The sequence below is a fragment of the Microcaecilia unicolor genome, chromosome 8 (assembly GCF_901765095.1).
Source record: "Microcaecilia unicolor chromosome 8, aMicUni1.1, whole genome shotgun sequence".
NCBI classification, from domain to species: Eukaryota; Metazoa; Chordata; class Amphibia; order Gymnophiona; family Siphonopidae; genus Microcaecilia; species Microcaecilia unicolor.
Window position 1 is genome coordinate 162,075,532 of NC_044038.1, and position 26,871 is coordinate 162,102,402.

The following is a 26,871-nucleotide window of genomic DNA, read 5'->3' on the forward strand; positions in this document are numbered from 1 at the left end:
GATATAAAGACTGTAGGCAGAGGCATCAGCTTGAAAGAACATCGTCTATTCTGGTATGAAAAATGGGCACAGGATGCACCATCTCATGACTCAAGGCTGTTATTGCTACAAAAGGGGTTCACAGTCAAGGGGGGCAATGACTTCTGAAATCAAAAAGTCTTGATCTCAACCTTAGGAAAAAAATAAAACTTAAATATTCATGTGGAAAGTGTAGAGTAGTTTGTAGATCAGTGAAACGGTTCAATTCCCACTGCAGCTATCTGTGACTCTGGGCAAGTCACTTAACCTTCCATTGCCCCAGGTACAAAAACAGATTGTGGGCCCTCTAGGGAAACAGAAAGCACCTGCATATAAAGAGTACAGTGCTGCATACATCTAGTAGCACTACAGAAATGATTAGTAGCAGTAGTAGTATTAAGACTGTACAACGTATTACTATGAAGAGACCCAGATTTAATCAGGTAAAGACTAGCATCAAGAAAAGAATCAACATTACCACTGAAAACAATTTTAAAACAAATTTACTCCTTCAAAATGTGCTAATGAACCACAATTTTAAATTCTAGAGACCAATATTAAATCCAAGATTGTAATTTAATACCAAAGGCAATTTTACAGTCACCTATGCACATACTGAGTTTTAATTCCATCTAGGTGTGCCCAACACACATACAGGACACAGCAAGTCATGAAGAATATTTACACTTAACATAATGTACTGAGTAAAAATTCCATCTGGATACATTTGCTAACCAAATGACATTTTAGTTCTACAAATTCACCTCCTGTTATAATAATCCCAACATCTGAATGCTTCCACATCTTGCAGTCTACAATTATTTGCTACTTAGAATGGAGGTGAATTTTATAGATTTTTCATCAAAAGTACACAGTACTTTCCTCGCCCTTAATTGTCTTGTCTGTCTGTATTTTTAGATTGTAAGCTCTATCGAGCAGGGACTGTCTCTCTGTGTCAGGTGTTCAGTGCTGTGCGCGTCTGGTAGTGCTATACAAATGTTAATAATAATAATAATTCATACATTTTAGAGTTCTGACCTTTGTAGATTTTACATTCTTGGAATTACCCTATCACTTACTTGTGCTCTGAGAATAGTCTACAAAATACTAATGAGGTCATTTAGTAACAATCAGACAGTATTAGCACATTTTATCCAATGGGCCCTGCAGCAAATAATGCACATAAACAGTATAGCTCATGCTGATAGACTCTCTAAAATGGGGAGGAGAGAGGACCGGACCATCTGGAAAGTTATATATACAAATGTACATGGTGTAGGATCTAGAGGATGACTTGATTTAATAGTGATTCACAGAGAATTATGGCTAGGATATAGTTATAGAAAATATTCAAGAGGAAGAGGAGGAGGAGGAGGAGGAGAAGTAGGAGCAGTACCATTACATAGAAAACACAACATCAATATAACAGAACTCTAGGAGGCATATTTTCAAAGCACTTTGGGAGGCTAAGTTCCATATGTTTCTATGGAACTTTGGGAGGCTAAGTGCTTTGAAAATAAGCCTCTAGGGCTTATAAGGTAAGGCAAGATTCAGTATGGGTAATCTAGGAACAAGAAAGGGAAATTTCTCTTTATAGTGGTGTGGTGTGATGTATAAACCTCGTTCAGAGGCAGTAGAAATAGATGGAAATGTAATGGAATTGCTGTGAAAGGGAAAATGTTATTTCTAGGTATCTTTAAAAGCTAAGTGTGTCCCAAGGACTGGGTTGAGAACCCCTGGTCTAGAAGAGGGATCCTGAATTCTCTGCAGAGAGAATTGCTCTGACAACTGGTATGGCTCCCACATAGAAGGATATGACACTGAACCAAATATTTATGAACAACATGTCTGAGGTTGCAATGGGTGATTATACTGGATCAACTGATTGCCAGAGGGTACATAGATCAGTATTAGAGCCCAGGATGTAAGGGTTTATTCAAAAGGCAAGGGTCTAGAAGAGAAAACTAACTTTACTTGAGGTACTCCAAATGATGTTTGTTTTTCTCTTTCCAGCTAATGACTGCTAAAATGTGGATCTCAGCAGTCATTAGCTGGATAGAAAAATTTAAAGGCTGTAGAACAGCAATGGGCAAAATTGAAAGGAGATATCATAAGGACAACAAAGCATTTGTTAGGAAAGTAAATGAAAGAGAAAAAAAAGAGGTCACTGTCTTTAAAGAAATAGCTGAAAAGATAATGGAAAGAGATTTGTGTTCATAAACCAGAAAATATTACATAAGGAGAAGACCAACAATATCTGGAAAGGAAAAGCTAAGAGACGCTGGGAAAGTAGTCCAGTGAGCAAAGATGCCAATGAAAGATTTAAAAAAAAAAATAGTTACAATGGTAAAACAGACTTTTTTTTTAATGTATTAGTGACAGGGGGGAGTGCAAATAAGGCACCGTGAGACTTGGATGTGAAAGCTAAAAATATGCACAGGCTGATAAGGAAAATACAGAACTGCTTAAATACTTGTGTTCAGTGCTCACTGAGAGAGCAGGACTGCAGAAAATGGACACAAATAGTAATAGAAAACTGAGGTAGATTTCAAGCAAACTTCCAAAAACTGTGTTTATGAGGAGCTAGCTAAAGGTAGACAAGATATAGGGCCAGATGGGATATAGCTGAGGGTACGGAGGAAATTCTGGCAGCTCTGCTTTCTACTCTTTTCAAAACTTTTTTTAGAGCCAGGAATGATTCCAGAGAACTGGAGATGGGTAGATTGGTACCATTTTGTTTAAGTGACAGTAAGGAGGAGATTGGGAACCATAGGCTGCTTAATTTGATCTCTGCAGTGAACAAATTAATGGAACCATTTTTTTAAATGAAGGATAATGAAGTTAGGGAATCCAGTGGTTTACAGGATCTGAGGCACCATGATTTTTTTTTTTTTTTACCAGAGGCAGATCTTGTCAGATGGATCAACTGATCTCATAGGTTGCCACAGGGCTGAATTAGGAGAGACCAGTACTTGGATTTTAGCAAAGGCCTTCAATGGGATTCCACATAAGCAACTTATAAATAAACTATACACCCTTAGTGTGGGCCATAAAGTAACTGACTGGGTTAGAAACTGGTTGAATGAGAGGTGACAAAGGGTAGTGGTAAACAGAGTTCATGCCAAGGAAAGGGGTGTTACCAATGGTGTCTTTTTTTTTTATTTCAACATTTTCATAAAAGATATTGTGGAAGGGCCATCAGGAAAGGTTGGCCTTTTTGCAAAGGATTCCAAAATCTTCAATAAAGTACTCGCCCTGGAAGATGTGAACAAGAGGAGGAATCTAACAAAGCTTGAGTTTGGTAGCTATAATGAAATGCTGAAGAATGCAGGGCCATAAATTTGGCAGGTAAAACCAAGGGAACAGTACAGTCTAAAGGGTGAAGTTCTCGTGTGCAAAAATTAAGGGCAGGATCTAGGGGTTATAATGACCCTGGGCAAGTCACTTAACCCTCTACTGCCCCAGGTACAAACACTCAGATTGCAACCCCACTAGGGACAGAGAATGTACCTGCATATAATAAGTGTAAACAGCTTTGACTGTAACCACACAAAGGCAGTTTGTCAAATCCTAATGCCCTTTACCCATTTCTTTGTTTTACTTTACACTTTTTCAGTAGTAATCACTTAACCTTCCAGGGCCTCAGGTACAAAATAAGTACCTACATATAAAACACTGCCTTTCTGTGGTTACCATCAAAGCGGTTTATATATCAAATCCCATTTCCCTTCCTCTTAGTTCAAAGTAAGTTACATTCAGGTAGTGTAGTTATCTGATGATCTTAAGGTGGCCAAATAGGTAAACTGATGACAAATGCCAGAAGGATGCTTGAGTGCATAGAGAAAGGAGTGACCAGCAGTAAAAAGGAGGCAACAGTGCCTTTGCATAAATTTCTAGTACAACCTCATTTGGAGTACTGCATATAGTTCTGGAGATCACACCTTCAAAAGGATACAAAAGTGGACTGATTAAGACCAGATTGTGGCTATTAAAATGATCAACAGTCTTCTTAAAACTACATGGGGTCTGACTTTCATTTCTCCACCATCCCATCTTTCCTCCAGAGTATACATATTTAGACCTGTAAGAATTAATTACTTCCAAGCTATGAATGAGTAGTGATATGCCTCTTTCAATGAAAAGAAAACTCTGAAACAAGGGGTCACAGGATGAAGACAACAGGGAAAAGGTTCAGGAGAAATCTAAGAAAAATTTCTTTATGGAAAGGGTAATAGATGTATGCAACAGCCTTCCTGTGACTCAAATTCATTTAAAAAAGAAATACTGCAGCTTCACGGTGTCGATGTAGGTTTCAACATGCCAGTTTCAATTTACAAAGTTATGAAGGGTGTATAATTCAAAACATTTTTATGAGATTATGTCATCAGTACTTGAGTCCAATATTTGCAATATTAAAAATTTGTCTCAGCTTCCCACATACACAAATATATAAAAAACAAATATATAAAAAATAAAATAAAAAGTTTTGCATACATGACAAGGATGCCTAAGGGGCACAGTGGAAAATACTGACTTAGTGGTTGTGTACTCTGCACATTTAATAAAATGAAAATTTTTTAAATCTGCCTATTGCAATCTACTAGGAACTTATAATCAAATATACATAACAAAATATAAAAGACAACACAAATAAAACCCATAGAGTGATATCAAAACATATCAGTACCCAACAGGGTCTAAACAAATCATATTATACAAAAGCCTCTGAAATTAAAATAGCCTTAAGACTGGTGCTTATCAAACTTTCTCTGGCTATGACCCCACAGAATGCACATGACCCCGGAGGCCTACCTTTCCATCCATGCCCTCCTACTGAATTGCAGCCATTGCTGTTATAGGCCCCCCCCCCCCCCCCCATTTTTCGTGAAGCTCACACAGGCATAAATTATATTGGTTAAACCCTGCTTAAGACATTTACGAAGAGGAAAAAATAAAATAAATTTTCTGTTCATAAGGGTGGTGAAAGAAAATTCCAAATTATCAGACACTAAAGAAAATACATGGGAAGGGGAAGGGATTTGATAATACACCTTTCTGTGGTTACAATCAAAGCGGTTTACATATTATGTACAGGTACTTATTTGATACCTGGGGCAATGGAGGGTTAAGTAGGACTTGAACTCAGTTTTTCTGGTTCTCAGACCACTGAACCTAGCTATTAGGCTACACCTCCAATGGGACCAAGTGACCTTTTACCTAGCACGGTCCAAAGGAGGAACGCACAATAAAATCTTGCTGAGTAAACTAAGTCCCATTATGATCTATATACCTCCTTGGAAACTATAACAATAAGAATTCCAAACGTGTAAAAATTAAAAATCAAAGAGTATCTTGGATTGCACCTGAAATTTAATAGGAAGCCAGTGCAAATCTAATAAAGTCAGGATGATATGATCCCATATTCCAGGCAACCGTATTCTGAGCCAATTGTAAAGGCTGTAATGTCTGATCAGGGAGCTCAGCTTAGATTGTGTTACAGTAATAAGGGTGAAAAAAGAGCTAAACGCTATGCTACTAGTCAGAAATCATTAAGATCAAGGACAACACAGTCTTTGAACTAAGTGCAATTTAAAAGAGACATTACCTGGACTTTAAAAGTCAATTTTCTATCTATCATAATTCCCTAACTAACCTCCTCAAAGCACAAATACATTCTGAAGGGATATAAGCTGGGTCTATAGAAATTATCACTCCAGTTTTTTGTTGTTAATTCACATCTTGTCCATTATCAGTACACCAATCAATAATACGAAAATTTGTGACAAGATTCAAGGGTTGAACATCCTCCCATGAGAAAAAAAAAAAGGACAAAATATAAATTATTCAATGGAGATGCGGACAAGATCTTCATTACCATGGGATTTAAATGAGCTCTTTACCAGTGTCTACTGACGTCTTTCTGAAGTTAGCTCGTGCACAAAACTTGTTTTAACACTGAGCGCTCATGGTAGTGCACAAAGCCTAACACACTTTATTACATCGGGCCAAAAACGGAGAGATGGATAATTACAGTAAAGAATTGTGGACAATGGTACACAGAAAGCATAGAAAAAAATGTCAAAACAAATACAGATTCTGTGGAACAGAATAGGAAACGGTTATACTTATCTGATATGCTGATGTCAGAAGACATGTATAAAGAAAGGCATAATAAGGTAGAAGCAAGGCACATCCACTGTAAACACTGCTATATCAGAAAAACACTGGGATCAAGACCATAACAGAATTACAGACAATAAAGAAGCGATGATCACTTAGGTATTCCATTTAAACAAATGGGAAGCTCAATATTAGGAAACTGTAACATTGTAATTAAGAAAAACAAATCATATATGTCAGACCTTGAAAAGTTTTATTTCGATTTGGGAGGCAGGCAAAAAAGTTAGTAGACAGAGGTTGAGACCTTGCTCTCCCCTCCCTCCCTCCCTATCTCCTCTGAAATCTACTGAAGTTCCTTTAGGGCCTGATTTACCATAAGCTATTTTTCCTGTTCTATGTCTAAGGGAAAAGAAAGCTTTGTACACCAGGCCCTTTATTTATTATATTTGTATCCCGCACTTTCCCACTAAAAGCAGGCTCAATGTGGCTTACATAGTAATAGGTAACAGAATTTTGTTATGTAAAGTAGGAAATTAAGTATAACATAATATAGAAGGATGGATGGGTAGTAAATGGATGGGTAGGTAGGTAGAGACAGTTGATAGAGAGAGGAGGGTAAGGTGGGAGATAGATTCTGGGTCAATGTCGTTTTCTCTTCAGTATATGTAAGGTAGATGGGTTCATGAGATTAATCTGGGTCTTTTGGGTAGGCTTGCTTGAATAGATGGGTTTTTAGTGCTTTTCTGAATGGTAGGTGGTCATGGATTGCTTGGGTAGGTCTAGGGAGAGCGTTTCATAGATGGCTGTCCAGGAAGGAGAAATTGGATCCATAATAAGTTTTGTACTTGAGACCTTTACAGCTGGGGTAGTGCAGGTTGAGGTACTTTCGTGAGGATACTAACAAGTTTCTTGTTGGAAGGTCGACCTGATTTATCATATAGTTTGGAGATTCTCCATGTATTATCTTGTGGATTAAAGTCTGGGCTTTGAAATTGATACGTTCTTTGATTGGGAGCCAGTGCAGTCTTGCATGGAGAGGAGTTGCATTCTCAAAATGTGATCTGCCAAAGATGAGTCTTGCTGCTGTATTTTGGGCGGTCTGAAGTTTTTTTAGGATATAGGCTTTGCAGCCTAAGAAAATACTGTTGCAGTAATCAGCATGGGTAAGTACCGTGGATTGCACTAAATTCTGGAATGTTTTCTGGGGTAGATACGGTTTTACGCGTTTCAATATCCACATCATTGTGAACATTTTCTTTGTGGTGGATGTGGCGTGATTGTCGAGGGAGAGGTGGCTGTCTAGTGTCACCATAGGCAACTGGCAGAAATACAGAGCCAGCAGCCCCCTCCTTATCAGGTCTCTCTCCTGTATGTCCCATTCCTCCTCACCAGCTATCTCCTCCCTTACATCAGCTACCCTCCCCCCCACCCCAGCCAAGTTAGCCCTCACCACCCAGCAAGGCAGTCAGCCATCTCTCAATCAGCCCTTACTACCAGGGGTTGACGCACAGAACTGGCTCAGCGCACCATTTCTACCACACAATTTAATGTGAAAAACTTCTGCCAGCATGCAAATTAAAAATGTGGCAGTAATGCGCAGCTCACTGCAAAATGTCACACTTTTTGTCAATCCCTGAATGGAGACTAGCTCAGGCGTTGACAAGAATGGCGACATTAAAAATCAAAACAAAAACCACCAAACAAGCCAGCAGTCTGCTGCAGCCCAATCTCCGGGCCCAACCTACTTGCCCCCTATGGTAGTCAGCGATTCCAAACATATTATAGAATCTGTCCGTAAAAGCATATACACGTTTACATAAATTGAGGCTCTCAGTGTACAGAAAAATATTTTAGGGGTAATTCACTTTATGGTCAGAACCACTTTATAGATTATGAGATGCTAGGATCTGGCAGGATCTGGCATGTAGGAAGGGAAACTGATGGTCAGAGTGTGTGTGAGGAGGAGTGCCTCGAAAATGGTCTGAGTAAGAGAGAGAAAGAAAGGGTGATAGTGGATAGTGATATTTTTTAAACCTCTTTCTAAACCTCCCCAGAGCAGTTTTATTTAGCTGGATGGGTAGTATATATGAAATGAATCTCATTTTTTCCCCCACCACACTTGCCTCATGAAGAAGCTATCACACAGCTCTCCCCTTCTCATTTACAGGCCTGGTACTGTTACCATTTACAGGCCTGGTAAACTGTAAAATGTCATTCAACTATCACCTACAAAGCTTCTGGTTTGTTTGTTTTTCTTTTTTTTTTTTTTTAATAACAAAGATAACAGCAGTACTGGCAAGGAGACTAGAACAGTGGCCAAGTGGTTAGAAAAGCAGCCTGAGAATCAGGGAAGCAAGAAGCAAACATTCAAATCATGCTTCTCCTAAAGACACTCCTTATGACCCTGAGCAAATTACTTCACCCTTCACCATCTTAGACACAAGTTTTATGGTATGCCCTCGGGGGAAGGAAAATGCTTACGAACATAAAAGAACTGTCATACTAGAACACAGCAAAATGTCCATCTAGCCCAGTATCCTATTTCCAACCGTGGACAATCCAGGTTACAAGTACCTGGCAGGATCCCAAAAAGTAGCAAGATTTCCGGCTACTGAACTCCAGGAATAAGCAGGTCTACCTTAATAACAGTTTATGGATTTTTCCTCCAGAAATTTGTCCAAACCTTTGGTAAACCCAGATACACTAATTGTTTTAACCACACTTTTCAGCAATAAAGTCCAGAGCTTAACTATGCTTTGAATAAAAAAATATTCTCTCAGAACTTTGTACTTTTTGAAAGAGTAAATAATTGATTCGCTTTTATCTCTTCACTCCACTTTTAACTTCCCCTCCCTCTCTGAACAGCCCCCTGTTGATGTGCCCACTTCATCGTCTTACTGCCTCTTCTTTTTCAGGAATACTTCCTCTTTGTCTGCCCTTATTCACCGCCTTTTTGTTTGACAACCAAGCAGAGTCCTTGAACAAGGTCTTAGGTTCCACCTATGAAATCTTAGCTCTCCTGCAACCTCGGGCAGCTCCTCTCCAGGTTACACACCATAAAAGAGAGCCCTGGTTCGAAGGAACTCTTCAAGACCATCACCGTCAACGTCGTCAACTAGAACACCATTAGCAAAAGAACCGACACGACAGCGACTTAACCCGCTACAAAGAAAAGGCCCTGTAATATAAGGCTCTCATTGCCCAGAAGAAACAAACCTATTATGCTACCAAATCATTAAAGCCTCAACTTCTTGCAAGCTCTACAGTATACCTTTACTCCCTAACTGCAGCCCCTCCAGTTCCAGCCTCTGCAGCAGCTCTCCCTTCAGCTGATGCATTGGTTTCCCATTTCCATGATAAGCTCACATCTGCCCTTCCCCTTTTCCTTATTCAGTCTGTCCCTCCTTTGCCAGACTCTAGCACTTCCACCACCCCTCCTGTGGATACCTCTGTACTTTCAGACTTCACACCACCATCTCCGGCCAAGTTAACAGAGGTCCTTACATCTTTTTATTCTACCACAGCTCCCCATGACCCAATTCCATCTGCTTTCATTAAATGGTTCAGCGATATCTTACACTTTTCTTCATTTACTACTCACTTCTTCTCTGACTCTAGGAAAGGTACCATTGCTCTGGAAGAATACTTATAATACCAAAACTGAAAAATAAATATCTTGGCCCATCCCCTGTGGCCAACTAGTGATTGATTGCCCAACTACTATTTGTTTCTACATTGGCAGAATTAGCTATCTACCCCCAGTTGAACACCATTTAGTGTTCCATTCCATTCTGCACTCCAGGCAGACGGGCTTCAGAAAATTGCAGAGCACTGAAACAGCCCTGACAGGGCTTCCTACTTGCATCTACAAACACTATAATAACCAACTGGTCCTACTTGTCTCCTTGGACCCCTCTATGGAATTTGACACAATAGACCATTCCCTTCTTCTCAATCACCTCTCTACCATTGGTATCCAAGGTACTGCGCCTTGGTGTGGCTGCAATCATTTTTAGTCAACAGACTGAATCAAGTCTAATACCATGGCAGCACCTACCTCAATTTTCCCTCTCCATATGGTATTGCTAAGGGCTCAGTCCTAGCCTCTGTGTTACTCAATATCTTTCTAGCACCTATAGACCTGTCTAGCGGTTCCTCCATCCAAGCTCTCAACAATAAATTAGACCCAACTGCTTACTGGTTGCACACACAAACGAATCTTAAATTACAGTAAGTATAAAGGCATCTTCGCTCATCAACGTGCATTCCCTCCTGTTCATCCCGTAGCTATAGCGGGCCACCCACTTTCTTTAGTGTCTCCTGCAAAGGTACTGGGCGTTACCTTAGATGAAGCTTTATCTTTTTGCCCTTACATCTCACAAATCATACACTCATGCTTCTACAAACTAAAAATCCTTAATTATGTCCGTCACCTATTTACCATTTCTGCCCTTCGAGTTCTCATCCACTCTTTGGTACTTTCGGGGCTCGACTACTGCAAAGCACTGTTACACGGCCTCCCTAAGAAAGACGTTCAGCACCTACAGTTGGTACAAAACGCTGCCATTCGCCTCCTTACCAAAATACTTCTTGTCTGTAAAACTCTCCAGTCTGGCCAACCTACCTACTTCAGTATTTAGCCTCCTACCAGCCCTCTCGGCCCCTTCGCTCCTCGTGCACATCAAATTTCATCTGCACTGCAGGGTTCCCTCACTACGCACTGGATTTTCAGCGGAGCAGGCCCTACATTCTGGAACACCCTCCCTCTATTACTCCATACTGAACACCTTTTATCAACTTTTAAGGCCCAACTCAAAGAACATTTGTTTGCTGTAGCTTTCGATTCTAGCCATGTGCCGACAGCCACCGAGATAACTGGGGCCCAATGATAGCCTCCCCCTCTGTTCCTTCTCTGGACTTAGTAGCCTCCCTCCCCTTGACTTTCTATTCATATTGTAGTTCATTTCTGCTCTCCATTATTGATTGTGTTTGTAAACCACCTTGACGGACCTCCTTAAGGCAGTATATCAAGTAAAAATAAAGTTGGAAACTTCCATCCCCTTTATCATTTTGATTGCATTCCTCTGCACCATAACACTTTGGGTGTAGTTACACTACAGAGAGGCATTATGATATCCTTAAGTTTTTTTTCCCCTCCGTTCCTTTCCTAATAATTCCTAACATTCATTTTCATTTTTGGTTGCTGCTGAATACTAAACAGATTTCAACATACTGTACACAGTGACACCTAAATCCGTTAACTGGGTGGCAACCCCTATTGTGGAACCCAGTACCATGTAGCTATAATTTAGGCTATTTTTCCCTGTTCATCACCTGCTCTCATCCACATTAAATTTCCTCTGCCATTTGGCTGCCCAGTCTTCCAAGGTCCTGGGGTAATCCACTATTCTTCATCCAATGAGAAAATTAGCTATTAACCCTACTCTGTTTTCTCTCCTTTATTCAGCTCTCAGTCCACAACAAAATACTGCCTCTTATCCCATGGCTTTTTAATTTCCACAGGAGTCTCTCATGAGGGACTCTGTCAAAAGCTTTCTGAAAACCCAGATACACTATGAGGTGTATTTTCAAAGCACAGAGACTTACAAAGTTACATTGAGGCATATTTTCAAAGCACTTAGACTTACAAAGTTCCACAGGTTACTATGTAACTTTTTAAATCTAAGTGCTTTAAAAAGGAGCCCCATAGTGACCTAGAGAATTTATTCTAAATGCTTTGAAAATAAGTCCCTATCTCAACTGGCTCATATTTATTCAAGTCTTCAAAAAGTATGGCAAACTAGTGAGAAATTGTTCCCTCATCTTGACTCTGTCCCATTAAATCATGTCTAAGTGTTCAGTAATTTTGTTCTTTATAATAGCTTATACCATTTTGTCTGGCACAGTTATTACTTGCTATACCCAACTGTAACTTACCTTAATTACATGCTTTTACAAATATGAGCTCAAGTCTAAAATCCAAATCTAAACCTTTCTACCACCAGAATTTATGAGGGCCACTTCAGAAGCAGTCGACCAGCCTGAAGTGCAAGACTGAGATGCAAATAAATCCAAATTACCATTTGGGGATACTGACTACTAATTACTTATAAGGCCAGGGATTTTTGAATTAAAAGAACAGTGCGGTTGACTGGCTTAATTAGCACAATACAACTGTGAAAACTGAGTAAGCAGATTATCTTCCCTCTGAAACTATTTACTAATTCTGGGCAAACCACTTATTTACTGTGTAAATTTAATTTGGGCTAGAGTACTTTCAGTCACATGATTTCTTTTATATAGAAGATTTAGAGCTCTGTAAAATAAGTAAATGATTCTACCTGTTAAGGTTTATCTAATTTCAATCTTCTTCCTCATCTTAAGTCCATGAACTCTGTATATTTTGCTGATTTCCTCATACTAAATCAGTTGACATTGGTAAGAACAAAGGTCAGGCAGTAAATACCAACACAGCAACACATTTAAGTGAATCAGTGGACAATTTTTTTTTTGGACCGGAGAAGTAAGATTGATGAAATAAAATAAAATTCAACAACGTAAGTGTTAGCTTCTAGAGTTTGCATTCATGCACACTGTCAAAGTGAAGAAAGCCGGCTTGTAACACAGATGCCTGCTCAGCAAGAGCTATTGCCAGTCTCAAGGAAAACCATGATTTCACCATGAGGCCTTTAGCTCAGCTCAATGACAGCCACAGTGGCTGGCAGAGAATGAAAGGAAAAAACTGACAGAAGGGCAAAGCAGCGAACCAAAAATATGGACTGGAGTGGGAAGAAACAAAAGTACAGACCCTGCTGAAAAAAACTGGAGTGTATTGCATATATGGGTGCAGAAGAGAACCAACATTGAGAATGAAATTTGTTGCAATGCAAGACCAGAAGACAGGGTCAAAGTACAATAGTTCAATGACATCCTAAAGACCAGATCCTACATTGTAAAGATGTCCAACCAAACATCAGCCTCATGCATCTATCTCTGAGTACGGGGTACCACAAGGATCGCCAAGATCACCAATACAGTTCAATGCAATGATGGCACCACTCAGAAAAAAACTGTAATTAATGGGTTTCGACTAGGACTACCCACCGATCAAAACTTTTAATCACACAATTAATCGCAATTAAAATTTTTGAGCATGTGATTAATCATGTAAAGCATCCCCACTCGCATTTCCTCCTGTTCGGTACAAAATATAGACAGCAAGAAGTACATTTTCAGAACTGACATGTTTCAATTACTAAACTAAAAATTCTTACCTTTGTGGTCTGGTGATTTTATTTTTCTAATTGTCTTGTTCCCTGTCTCTGTTTCCAAGATTTTCTGTCCATTCACTATATCTTTTCTCTCCTCCTTTCTTCTTCATTCCCTACCTAGCCATCTTTCAAATTCCAACTTTCTTCCATTTTTATGCATTCTTTTCATGTTTATCTAGTTTTCAACTCTTTCCCTTTCCCTCCAGAACAGCCAGCAGCAGCATGCAGAGGGGAATGTCCCTGCTCCTGTCTTTTGCTTGCTGCCACTATAGCCATGGTGAAGAGAGAAGCAAGGGATCGGTGCATGAGCTCCAGACCATCTAAAATGAGTAAGCCAGTGACAGGACAGAGAGACAAGATGGGGCAAAGCTGGATTTGGGGGATGGGGAGACAGAGGAATGCTGTGTTAAAATTTTTAATGTTAGTTAAGCATTTAGCACATTAACTGTGTTAAATGTACAGCCCTAGTTTTGACCCATTTATATATGCAGATGATGTCACCATCATCATACCTTTAAAAAACAATATCACAAACATACAGGTCAAAATAATAAGAAAAAAAAAGGATTGGACTTCATGGAAGAATGGGCAACAACTTTCAACTCAAACTGAAAAGAGACAAAACCAAATTCCTAGTACTATCCAGCCCACACAACCCCAAAAATGTACAATCAACCAACAAACTTACCACATTGAAACACAGCTTAAAATACTAGGAATCATTCTCGACAAACACCTAACGCTGGACAATCAAATATCAGCAGTAACATCAAAATGCTTCAGAACACTATGGAAACTGAGAAAAATAAGAAACTATTTCCCTAGACAATCTTTCAGGATACTGGTCCAACTAATGATACTACCACAACTAGACTACTGCAATGTAGCATACGTAGGGTGCAAGGAGAACACACTAAAATCTCTGCAAACAGTCCAAAAAACAGCAGCAAGACTGATTTTCAAGAAATCGAAATACAAAAGAGCAACCCCACTGCTTGAAACACTACATTGGCTACCAGTGAAGGCAAGACTATTTTTTAAAGTAAGCACCCTAATCCTCAAGATACTATTTGGAAAGGCACCCAAATATTTGCTTAACATAATTGAACGATCCTCAAGAAATGCCAGCCCAATAAACAGAAACTACCTACTCCTACATCTACCCAACTGTAAAAGCACCATCTACAAAACTATCTACACAGCAGGATTTAGCTACCAGGGTTCCAAATGGTGGAAAGCAATACCAAAAACCATAAGAAGCATCACAAATCTCCTTCAATTCAGAAAAGAAATGAAAACCTACCTCGTCAAAGAATTCTACAACTAATCACAAAGATATCATCGTCTTCCTTTCAAATCTACCTGTTCAAAAACTATATGATCACCAAAACTCTAAAACTGAACACAAAAGACACCACTATCTTTTCCTCTTCAAACCTATTCTTCAAAAACTCTACGAATAACCACACGAATTACAGATGCCCTCTCCACACTGCACAACACTATCATAAGTGCACCAAAATATAAATTGTTAGCCACTTTGAACTGGAATTTGTTTTTGGATAATAGTGGGATACAAGAATACATGCATGCGGGTGGCACGTAGCTGAGTGAGCTCTGATCTCCTCGATTCGACTGCGTTTTAAAATGAATTCTTCTCACCTATGCCGCACACCAAAGGAAGGGCACAGTCCGGGGCGAAGCTTCGACACCCCCGACCTCATTCCCGCAACATCTCTTGATCGACCAGTTTATCTCGCAAACTTCTTCCCAAGACGCCGTGAGTGTTCCCGCTGTCCCCCAGAGCAGGGGAGCTTTGAAGGACTTGGGACTTGATGTCACACTTTTTCCTCCGGCACTTAAACCACCGCCCCACCCAGAAGGACGCTGGATCCAGAGAGGTTCCCTCAAATCCGAAGAGGGTGATGATGGTGAACCCCTAATCGAAGGGGCTGGAGCAGCGGAACCAGACGGGTCGCAAAGGCCTAAGGGCCTGAGCGTAGAAGGGAAGCTTCTAAAATCTGCTCCTGGGTCGGTGTTGTTGGAGAACATATGGAGTGTTCTCCAACAATTAGTGGTGAATGTGGATAAGTCTACGAAAGAGCTATCTTCTTTAGTAAGTACAATGAATGCCTTTTCTGAATCTCTGACTGGTATAAAAAAGGAGTTTACTGCTCAAACCATAAAGCTCAATCAAGATGTTAAAAAAACTACAAGATTTATCTTCAGAAATGATAAAAGATAAAATTATAACAACAAGAAAGATTGATCAAATTGAAAACTACAATCGAAGACTAAACTTGAGGATTCTGAATTTCCCAAGAGAGAAAGGAGTAACACGGTTAGATGCTTTTAAAAAATACTTAATTGAAATCTTGAAATATACCCCAGAAACTTTACCTCCAGTTAACAAAATTTACTACATAATGAATAAGACCTCCTTGGAAGCAGGATCCTTAATTGATAAACCTGCAAGTTTAGTGGAACAAACAAACTTAAATATATCTGAACTGTTGGAAGCCACTATTTCGGATCAATCAGAAAGAATGACTTGAATAGTTCAATTTGTTTTCTTGCAAGACGTTGAAGCTATAAAAAGATTGTATTTTCACCGAATAAATGACTTGCTCTACGGTAAAACAGTACGTATATGTCAGGATGTAACGAAACAAACGCAGGATATTAGGAAATCTTTTTTGAGCAGGAGGAAAGAGACCCAGGAATTGGGAGCCTCTTTCTTCTTGAATTATCCAAGCAAATGTGTGGTGAAATATCAAGGTTTAAAATACATATTTTTCCAGCCAGACCAGTTAAGAGTATTCATTGACTCTAGGAAGTTATGATTTTCCTACATTCTAACTAATGTTTAAGTTGTAAGAAATTAAGGAAGAATGATATGTGCGAAGTCTGTCCTTTAGTTATATTTACCTATATTTTCCCCATTTATTCTTAGTAATGCCTTGTTTTTGCTTTTATTTTGTGATATAAAAAAGGCATTAATGTATCTTCTTAAGATGAATGTGATAATTCTACAATATGTTCTGTCTGATTTACTCAGCAAGTTTGTCTTGTATTGTAAAGTTTTTGAAAGTATAAATAAACAAATAAAAAAAAAATAAAAAAAAGAATACATGCATGCATGCATTAATAAATAAACAATAAGAACATAAAAAAGCGCCAAAGAACTTTCAAGAATGAGACAGTCAAGAATCCTTTATTAGACCTGACACAGGCTGTGTTTCCGCGACAAGCACCTGCATCAGAGGTCAGGCTGATAAAAATTACCACACTGACAGAGAGCATAAGTGCATCATAGCACACCGGCGCCAATTTGAGGACTCCAGCAGGCTTAAATCTTGAAATTTATTGGCAGCTTTTATTGTGAAACATTAGGAATATTTGAACATTAAACAATATTTTGTGACCTTGGAATTTCTGATTGTTAATGTAATTTTAACATTAATGCTTATGGCTAGTGACTGACTGGGGTCATCTTATATAGCGTGATGAGATTCAACACAACGGTTTTTCCATGTGAACAGATGACACTGTTTTAGACTCAAGTATAAGCAGTGATTGAGTCTGTATTTAATTTTAAGAGCTAAGATTTATACTGTTGTATAATACATTACTATGCTTTGACTGAGTGGTTGAAGGTGTGTATGATGTTTGAAAGTGAGTTGCATGGAAGCTTGCTGTTGGAGTAATTAACTAATGGGCAATAATAAAAGTATACATGTAATTTAATTTCATAGTGGAGTACTTTTTGTATTACAGTGTTAATGTAATATGTCACATATGTGTACACCAGGATAATAAGTTTCTTATGGTATTTTTTCTAGGAAACATTTTTGTCTTGTGCCTGAGAACTGGTTTGAAAATGCTGCCCTTTGGACCCATATTAGCGTGCTGGAAAGAATTAAATATCTGGGGATGTAGGTAGTAGGTGAGAAACATTTTATATATCTAAATACTCCAACCAACTTTTCAGTTCCCTCATGACCCACAGCATATGAATGAATTCAAGGCTGCATGAGCAGAACTCATAATTCAGAGGATAAATAAGTTGTGTTCTCTCAGTCAATCACAACACACATGTAGCTCCACCCATCTAATATCACTAACCAGAGATTACACAACCTAAAAACGTTTCTACTAGGATTACACAGGAAAATTTCTTAACATATCTAGAGCACTATAATTTAATATACAAACCTCTATAACTTCCAAAGATATGAGGCACAGGACTGAACCCCATTATGTATTGCATATGCCTGTGCTTCCTTGTGTGTTGCAATCTCATTTAGAACATTTGGTGTTATGGCTGTCACAGAAGGAAAATCCCAAGTAATTGGCCTATGCAAGAGCACTAACTAGGTCTGTTTGTGCACAACAGGAGGCATGGGATTATAGCAGCATCATAGCCAACTGTGCGTTAGGGCCTGGAGCAGCAGCACATAGCAAGGTAGGGCTGGGGACTGTGTGCTTGTCTTTCCTTATTGAAATGGGGTCATGGCCACAAAGACCGAGAAGCACTGGCATATGTAAACTGACACTGTATGCTTTGGACAAACCCAACAAAGAAAACTGCTTGAGTGCTCCAAGCTCACTACAGCTACTCTTTCTTTTGTAAAATATGATGAAAAGCAACTTAACACTTCAAGTACATGTGTTCTATAAGCCAGAATAAACAGAAGTAGAAGATCTTTAAAAAGAAATTGTTACCAGTCAATCACTGGTAAGTTTTTGTATTCACAATTGCTACCAGGCTATTAGCTAGCTAGTTTCAACAGGACCAAAGCTAAGGAGGTTAAATAAAAACTAGGGGAAATGCCTGTCAAAATAACAGAGAAAAGCAGTATTGACATGATTAATCTCACGCTGACAGCAGGCATAAAACTCCTGTACATGGCATATGTACTTCCAAATCATTTCGTCACCATGCACAAACCATATGCAAGTGTCACAAAAGGATAAAGAATGCTCACTGCTAAACAGCACATGTACTTTCATCTGCAGGAAGATCCGACAGTGCAGTGGTTCACAGTTTACCTGTATAAATAACTGTGAACCTGTAAAAACAAGTAAAACGCCAAAATAATATTCATTCAATTTCTTTCTGAACTGATATTCCTAAAGGTCATTTTCATTAGGATACCAAGAGAAAAGTCCATAAAACTAAAATCAATTGCCATATCTCACAAAAATACAAATATGATCACTGCACTGTTTGCTTTCTGCTATACTCTGGTAAGTGAAACCTAAATTTCAGCCATCATGCTGTGACAGCTTTCTGGAGGAAGGTGCATGTCTTTTTGCACCTGAAGAAAGTCACAACAGGATGGCTGAAAAGTCAGTCTCACTTACCTGAATATGGCACAACCCAGACATCTGCAATGATCATGACAACATAACAAATATGGTTGTAAGTTGATTATGCTTAGAAAAACCATAACAAATTAAATACGTAGTAATAAAGATTATAAAACTTTTTTCAACCTAAGAAAGCTCTTCTTTGAGTCTCAGAGCAGTACTGACCTACAGGAGCCAGCACTGTTGGTGTTGTAGTAGATGGTTAAGCTACTTCACTGTAGGCTGAAAAGGGTCATTTACGTTGAATTTACCACCCTAATGGACTTAAAAGTTCACTCCTATGGTTTTGCTATAACTTTTTTTAGTTAAGGAATGCAGGCTACATGACTATGCAGAAAGTGGACACCAAAACACAGGAAGCATCACTCCTACGGTTTTGCTATATATATATATATATATATATATATATATATTTTAGTTAAGGAATGCAGGCTATGCAACTATGAAGAAAATGGACACCAAAACACAGGGAGTAAGACCTAGCATAACCTGAAAGTTTGGAATTGCAGAAGGCAACTCAAGTTATCAAGAGTGATCTCCTCCTGAGTTTTACTGAGTTTGTCAGACCACAGGGAGGCTGGACATCGCCAGGGAAAAATGCCTGAATCCTTATTATCTGGTGCCTTCACCCCCAAAACTTCCAAGACTGCTGCCTCCCCTGCCTGCGGCCTCCTTCAAATTGAGTCCGGCGCCGCCATGACGGGTCCTCAGCAGCTGAGTGGGCCGTGACGTCAGCGGCTGGGTACGTGTCCACAGGTCCTTGACAGCGGGAGGATGTGGGGGGGGGGGGGGGGGGTACCCACGAGTAGTTCTTCCCTAGCCGGAGGAAGTCATACTCACGCTTTATCCACCAGCTCCCGCACTTTCCACATATTTAGCATGTCGGCGGCTCCCGGTGGGGCTGACCGGCCTCGGCTGGTCCCAACACGGCCTCTGGAATCGGACGAGAAGGTGGAGAGGAGGCGGCCCGCCACGGACTTCCTCTCCGACTTCCGGGACCCCCGAAAGAGCAGCCGCGGACGCGCGCGCCTCTGCCTCCCCGAGCCACGGCAGCAACTCTCCCGTCTCTCAACTCAATCGCTCTCAGCCGGAGAGCCGTGGCACGCACGCCACGCACGTTGTGGCGCTGTGCGTGGAAAAAGGCACGTTCTCCCAGGGTGCTCTACCCTGGGAAGTGTAGTTCGCGGGGGATAAGAGCGAGGACTCTGCTTCCTGTTTTTTTTTTTTAGTTTAGTTCCCGTAAAGGCTGCGTGAACTCAGGGGGAGGAGGTTTTCCCGTACTTTTCTTTCTCGTACTCTTTGTATATCAGGCTTTGTACTTCAGGCGAACTTCCCCTGAAAGTGGGTGGATCGGAGCACTCGGAAGTGACTGTCATACTAAAACTTACCACCCTGCTGAGTCAACACAACACAGTAGAGCGATTTTGTGATTCACAAATGAGAGTTATAGACATGGTTATTAGAGCATAATGAGGTCAGTATTAAGAAGAGTGACGAAAGATGGGAAGGGAACAGGTGTGGTGAAACTGAGTTGGCAGCTCTGCCTTAGTTCTCTGGTCGTAAGAGTATAAGGTGCCCTTTTATAAAGGCGCGTAAGAGCCTTATATCGGCATTACTGCCAGGCTACTACGTGCACCTGGCAGTAATTCCGAGTTTGGCGTGCGCTGGAAACTCTATTTTCTACCACGGGGGCATTCCCGGTGGTAATCGGCAGTTGGCGCACGCTGGAATGGTTACAGCGTGAGCCCTTACCGCCAAGTCAATGGGTGGCATTAAGGGGTCAGGCTGTAAATAGAAGTGCGCTGGTTTTGATTTTGCCACATGCCCATTTTCCGACCCAAAAAACACCCTTTTTTCCAGAAGCAGTGGAGAAATGGGCCAGCACACATCCAATACATGCGCCCACACTACCACTGGACACCTTTTGGTGCGCCTTTGTAAAAGGGCTCCGAAATTCCTATCCAAGGGGGTGTTTTACTAAGCTGCAGTAGCGTTTTTAGCGCTAAATGCTACAGGTGCCCATAGGAATATATGGGTGTCTCTAGCTTTTAGTGCACACTTATTTTTAGTGTTCGCCAGAAACATTACCATGGTTTAGTAAAATGCCTAAAGGACTCTGCTGCCAAACTGTATTATGTTTTGGGTTCAATTAATTAATTTGTTGCATTTGTAGCCCACATTTTCCCACCTATTTGCAGACTCAATGTGGCTTACAATAATACATCCTAACATCGTCAATCAAGAGTAGATAAAACAATTAGTTAATGTGCTATAATGCAGGATTTTAAAGCACAGCAACTCCCCAAAATAATGCTGCATTAATAATCTAATCTGGAGTTTTATACACCACTTATTCTCAAACGGTTTTGAATGGTACACAGCAAGAACTACACCAATACAACACTGGGATAAGACAACGCATATAAAATACAGTAAACAGGTTTAATCAGAAATTTAAAGAAAAGTTTTTAGCAACTTGTGAAGTTGATCATAAGATCTTTCTTTCTTAATAATCAAGGGAAGGTTATTCCAGAGATGTGAAGACTGAAAGAAGCAAGAACTATTTAACTGCACTTTATAAAGAATCCCCTTAATAGATAGAAAGTTAAGTAAGTTCAGACCTTGAGAGTGAAATGTACAAGATGGAATTGGTCCATACAATAAGGCAATCACATATTCAGATGTTTGACAATATAATGTTTTAAAAATAATACATGTATTTTTATGAATTATGCATGCTCAATCTGAAAACCAATGAAGTTTGTCTAAAAAAGGGGAAGCCCTATCATACCACTCAGGTCTAACAGTTAGTCTAGCAGGTGTATTTTGTAGCAGCTGAAGTTTACTTAATAGTTTTTCCGAAATACCAACACAAATAGAATTAAAGTAATCTAGGTCAGATAATATTAACAGATGGACAAATAAAGCAAAATGATCTTCAAAAAAATAAGAACGCATCAATCTCGGTTGCGTACGATTAAAGAAAACCTTCCTTGTGAAATTATTAATTTGAGGTTCAAAAATGGCCTAATGCAAGACGCATTAAAGTGTCTGCATTAGTTTTCCATTAGTACAATGTAATCGCTATTTATGTAAAAAAATATATAATTTATGGCCAGGGGTATGTCATAGGCATCGAATGGGCATGGAAGTGTAAACCAGTTAGCGCTATTACCCCTCAGTAACTAGTTTATGTGGGCCTAACATGGGATCCCTTAGCTATTTTAAGGCCATGGTATAAATGGGCTTAGTGCACGGTAAAGCTTTGCATTACCACGCAATAAGTCTATTTCCTAGAACACCTTAGTAAAAGAGCCCCCTAAGGAGGAGATTCTATATATGACGCCTAGAAAATCGATGTTGAAATCGGTATCAACTAAGCGTATTCTATAATCGGCGCCTAGATTTAGGCGCCGATTATAGAATATGAGTAGTTGTTAGTTCAGCGCTGATATATGCATGCATCCATTTATGCCAATGAAAACCTGATGTAAATCTCGGCATGTAGATTTAGGCGCATTGGGTCATATTCTATAACTAGGTGCCTAAATTTTGGAACAGCCATGAAACGCCTGTTCCCACGCCCACAACCACGCCCCCTTTTTTGCTTCTGCGCATTAGAAGTTGGGCGCATGTCGTTACAGAATATTCGTAGCGAGTTGTGCGCCTAAATTCTAATCAGTGCCAATTAGTTCTCATTATTGCTTATTAAGTGCTGTTATCAGAGCTCACTAGCTTGTTAAGCCGATTAAGTTACGCGCAGTGTAATAGAATCCACGCTGATTTTGGTGCCTAAATCTAAGCACACTATATAGAATCCGGGGGTAAGTGACTAGAGAAACCAACTGTAGTTATGTGCATCCATCTGAAATGCTCTGGGTAACATCAACGACATTTCCCATGTTGTTCTTGAGTAGAGAGGTATGGTAGCCGTGTTAGTCCACTTTTAAAGGTAATCAATAGAAATAAAACATGGAAAAGAAAATAAGATGATACCTTTTTTATTGGACATAACTTAATACATTTCTTGATTAGCTTTTGAAGGTTGCCCTTCTTCATCAGATCGGAAATAAGCAAATGTTGGTAGATGACAGTATATATAGGTGAAACATCAAAGCATTTCAGTGACAGTCTAACAGGATGGGGGTGGATAGGTGAGAGACAGGAAGAGTCGGGTGGATGAGGGGAAGGGAGATATGCATGGAGACAGGAGGGTGACAAAGCAGTACAATTTTATGGTTTATAATGGGCTAGAACAATCAGGTTGTTTTGTAAAATTGCATTAGCTCCCACCAGAAGCTAGGATTTTATTTCTTTGCTTGTTTTTTAAAATTTAAGATCATAGATGTGGGTTGTGTTGAGGATTTATTAGATCATTTTCAGTTTACTGCTTTGTCTGGGAATAGGAGAATTACTACCCTGTTTCCCCGAAAGTAAGACATCCCCAGAAAATAAGACCTAGTAGATGTTTTCCTGAATTGGTAGATATAAGGCCTCCCCTGAAAGTAAGACCTAGCAAATTTTTGTTTGAAAGCAGGGCCACCGAGAGCCGGACAAGGCCGTCCCCGGGCCCCCCCCCCCCCCACCCGAGATTGCCGGGCCCCCCTCCACCCACCCTCCGTCGCTCCCGGAACTAACCTTAAACGCCTCCTTTCACCTTCGCAGCAAGCAGCAGCAGGGCAGACCTCTCCTTCCTTCCGTGCCCCGCCCTCGCGTATGTTACGTCAGGCGAGGGCTGGACACGGAAGGAAGGAATGGCCTGCCCTGCTGCTGCTTGCTGCGAAGGTGAAAGGAGGCATTTAAGGTTCGTTCCGGGAGTGACGGAGGGCGGGCGGGCCAACCCTGATGCAACCCCGATGTTTCCACGAAAAATAAGACAGCCCCTGAAAATAAGACCTAGCGCATTTTTGGGGGCAAAAATTAATATAAGACAGTGTCTTATTTTCGGGGAAACACGGTAACAATACCCCTTTTAGTTTCCTTTCTGTTAAAGGTTGTAAAAGACTGAAAATTCATGAAATGCTGTTAGCTTAGCTTACCAAGCTCCTGAATTCTGGCAAGAAATTTCAGTATGTTTTAATCAATCTCATTTTTATACTTTGTTTAGAAGAAATCTCAAAACCTGGCTCTTTTAGAAATATGCTATTGGTTGAATTTTATTGTGATTTCTGATTTTTTTTTTTAAATTAATCTGATTTTGTAATTCGCAGGAGTTTGTCCCAGTTTCTTCTTTGATTTTTGAACTGCTTAGAACCTTTTGGTTATAGCAGTATATTATGTTATGCTATGTTATTTTTTGTTCCTTTTTATTTGGGGGGGGGGGGGGGTTCCGGTGTCATAAATGGCATACGCTTTTGGGAAGAATGTGCATTATTGATGAGATTACTTCCGAAATGGGGAAAAAACCCAAACAAAACAAAAATTTCTGTAAAAGACACAGGGCGCCTTTTACAAAGCGGCAGTAAGCCCAACATGGTCTTACCGCTCGCTGAAAAGGAAGTACCGCTGGGCTACAGCAGCAGCCTGACGGTACTTCCCACCCCCACTGCACCGTCATATCCAGTGCTACAAAAATATATTTATTGGCGGTAATTGGGCAGTTACTGCTGGGTTAATGTGGGTGGCGGTAAAGGCTCCCCTCGAAATGGCTGCGCTGCCTCTCATTACCTTTAATTACAAATATTTGTGGAAAGCAAACAATCTGATTGAATAGATCTAAGTAAAACCGTTACCCTGTCTATCTGTCACTGTCATCTCACTGTATCGTTTATCATCAGATATGTAAATTGCAACATGCTGTACATTGGAGCAGAGGGGCATTGAGGCTCCTTTAGCCTCCAAGTAAGCACTAGAGGCTGTATTTTCTGATAAGATACTGAGAAGCAAAAGGTCAGGCGAGGTAGGGAACTACTGTGAAGTCTCTGATTCTGCAGTTTTCCTATTAAAGGCTTGGAAATGTAAATGCTGCCAACATGAATGAGGCGCTGGTGATTGGAAAGAAAAAAAAATGTGAGTATGAAGAAGGACATCAAGGTTCCAACTTCAGAGAGGTGCGAGCTGTCAGCATGTCTTTTCCATCAAAAAGGCTTCAGAGGATTGGAGCAGATGGATTTTCAGCAGCAGTCAAATGAAAGAGTGTGGGAAACTGACACGATGTCCCTTAGAGAGCCGAGAGATTGGCAAAAAGGTAGGCAAACCTGAAAAATCATACATTTGTGGAAAAATACATCCTGACTAGAGCCAGCACTTAAGTCACCAAATGGGCTCCAGCCCATGGAACAGACCTCACTTACAGTTACATAGCCCTGAAGCCATCCACGAAGAAGAAAAAAAACAGTCAGTAAAGGGCAATCACATGGCAACAAGATCTTTCAAAAACAATTTCATGATTGATGAGGCCTTGCTATAATTGATAATCTGCACTTCTCTGCAAAATTACTCCAGTCCTTAACCAAAACTTAAAAACTGCTAAGACGGGTAGAGGGCTTATAGGCCGCAAGCACCACTTTTAGCCGTGGTTATCATTAAGCCCTGAAAGACTGCAGAAGAAAGCTGACATGGGCCAATGCGATTTGTATGAATATTGTATGGAGAATAGCCTATTTCTCTGTGATTTCAGGAAGGTGATATAGGGTGAAGAAGGGGATTGTGCCTCACACATTTTCAGTTTTGGCCTTTTGGTCTTCATTTCTTCTTTTGGTCTTCAGTTGCTCCCATCCCTAATATTTAATTTTGGATGTCTGTGTACTCAATAGCTGTCTGGTTACTTGTTACATTTGTTGGATATTATAAATGTACAGCAACTCATATCTAGCTTCAGTTCAGATTTGTATACTGAATAACCAAATCTGAAGAAATTTAAGTGCATTCCTTGGGCCTTTCATAGTTCAGATCTCTACCTGGAGATGCACAAAGAGAAATTTCAAAATGTGTTAAGGTCAGTCTAAATTCAAAATATGAGGTTCTTTGTCTTCTGGACACAACATTTGAAAGGAGCAGAGACAGTCATCGCACATCCCATGTGCCTGGGACCATGCTGGGAGCTCAGATGAGGGGGGGATGTCTTCCAGGTCCATCCTCTGAGGAACTCATAACACCAGATGCAATTGCAGGCACCCCAAGAAAGCAAATATCCAATCAGGTTTGGCTGTTTAAAAATAAACATAGATTTTGCTGATGAACTCTTGTATCTCTGATTCAAAAGCGATAGTCATAAACAAGTCATTACAATATATGATTTCCAAACATAGTCCTAACTAGAGCTTCTGATAAAGAATTCAATCTGGGATCTATATTCTGTTAGGCATCCATGCTGACATCACGATTGCTGCAGTTATCCGGGTCTTGCTGCACCTGAGTAAGTGGAACCGACGTTTCAGCCACAATGCTGTAGTTTTGTTCATATGATGGCTGTAACGTCGGTTCCACTTACTCAGATGTGGAAAGACCCGGACAACTGCAACAATAAGTCCTGGGATACTTCAGTGTTTCTTCCTTCTTTCTCTGTTTACACATCCACTCATCAGTGACCAGTGGCAGTCACTTCAGGGATTCAGTAGACTCACAAACTTCTGACCTGGTCTATAGCAAGCACACCCATGATCTGCTTCTCCTTCTGTCCCCTTGAACCACTTGTTATGGACTTGTATGAAAACCCCAACATGCTTCTCTTAAGTGGATTTCCTCTCCCAAGGAAGCTCTGGGCTCGACAGCTGATGAGATATGAAAATTGCTGCCACTATCTGCCGCTCTCTGCTGAAATGTGGTGGATGCATATCAAGGTATGGGGTGAGGTGGGGTTCAGAGATCTCTAAACCTCCTTTTAAACTGATAAATTATGGCTAATGGTGGCAAGCGTGGGTGGGCATAGGGCGCGGGTGGGCGCAGGCAGGGGGGGGGTCCACTGAACTGGTCTGCACAGGACCTCGCAATTACTAAGACTGGCCCTTGTTCCAGGAGCTTATGTGCGATTTGGAAGAGCCTGGGTGCCCAGTTTGATTACTGTATCTACTCCTAGACCTTTTCCTTATAGACTATCCTGATTAGGGTAATCAGGTGTCTCTATCACTCTCTTTAATAAGGCATACCA

At 40.3% G+C, this 26,871-nt stretch overlaps 1 protein-coding gene and 1 long non-coding RNA gene across 3 annotated transcripts in view; one reads left to right on the plus strand and one right to left on the minus strand.

Annotated features, from left to right (window-relative positions):
* Positions 1–19,843, minus strand: part of CLINT1 (clathrin interactor 1) — a 108,983-nt gene extending 89,140 nt beyond the window's left edge. For both annotated transcript variants that reach the window (XM_030211571.1, XM_030211570.1), the window contains exon 1: positions 19,623–19,843. In XM_030211571.1, coding sequence (XP_030067431.1) covers positions 19,623–19,663 — 41 coding nt within the window. In that variant the 5' untranslated portion in view covers positions 19,664–19,843. The remainder of the gene's footprint in view (positions 1–19,622) is intronic.
* Positions 19,844–19,972: 129 nt separating this feature from the next.
* LOC115475660 lies at positions 19,973–25,963 on the plus strand. The gene is made up of 2 exons (XR_003943079.1): positions 19,973–20,256; positions 24,730–25,963. It is a non-coding gene; the product is annotated as an uncharacterized LOC115475660 (long non-coding RNA).
* The last annotated feature ends 908 nt before the right edge of the window (positions 25,964–26,871 follow it).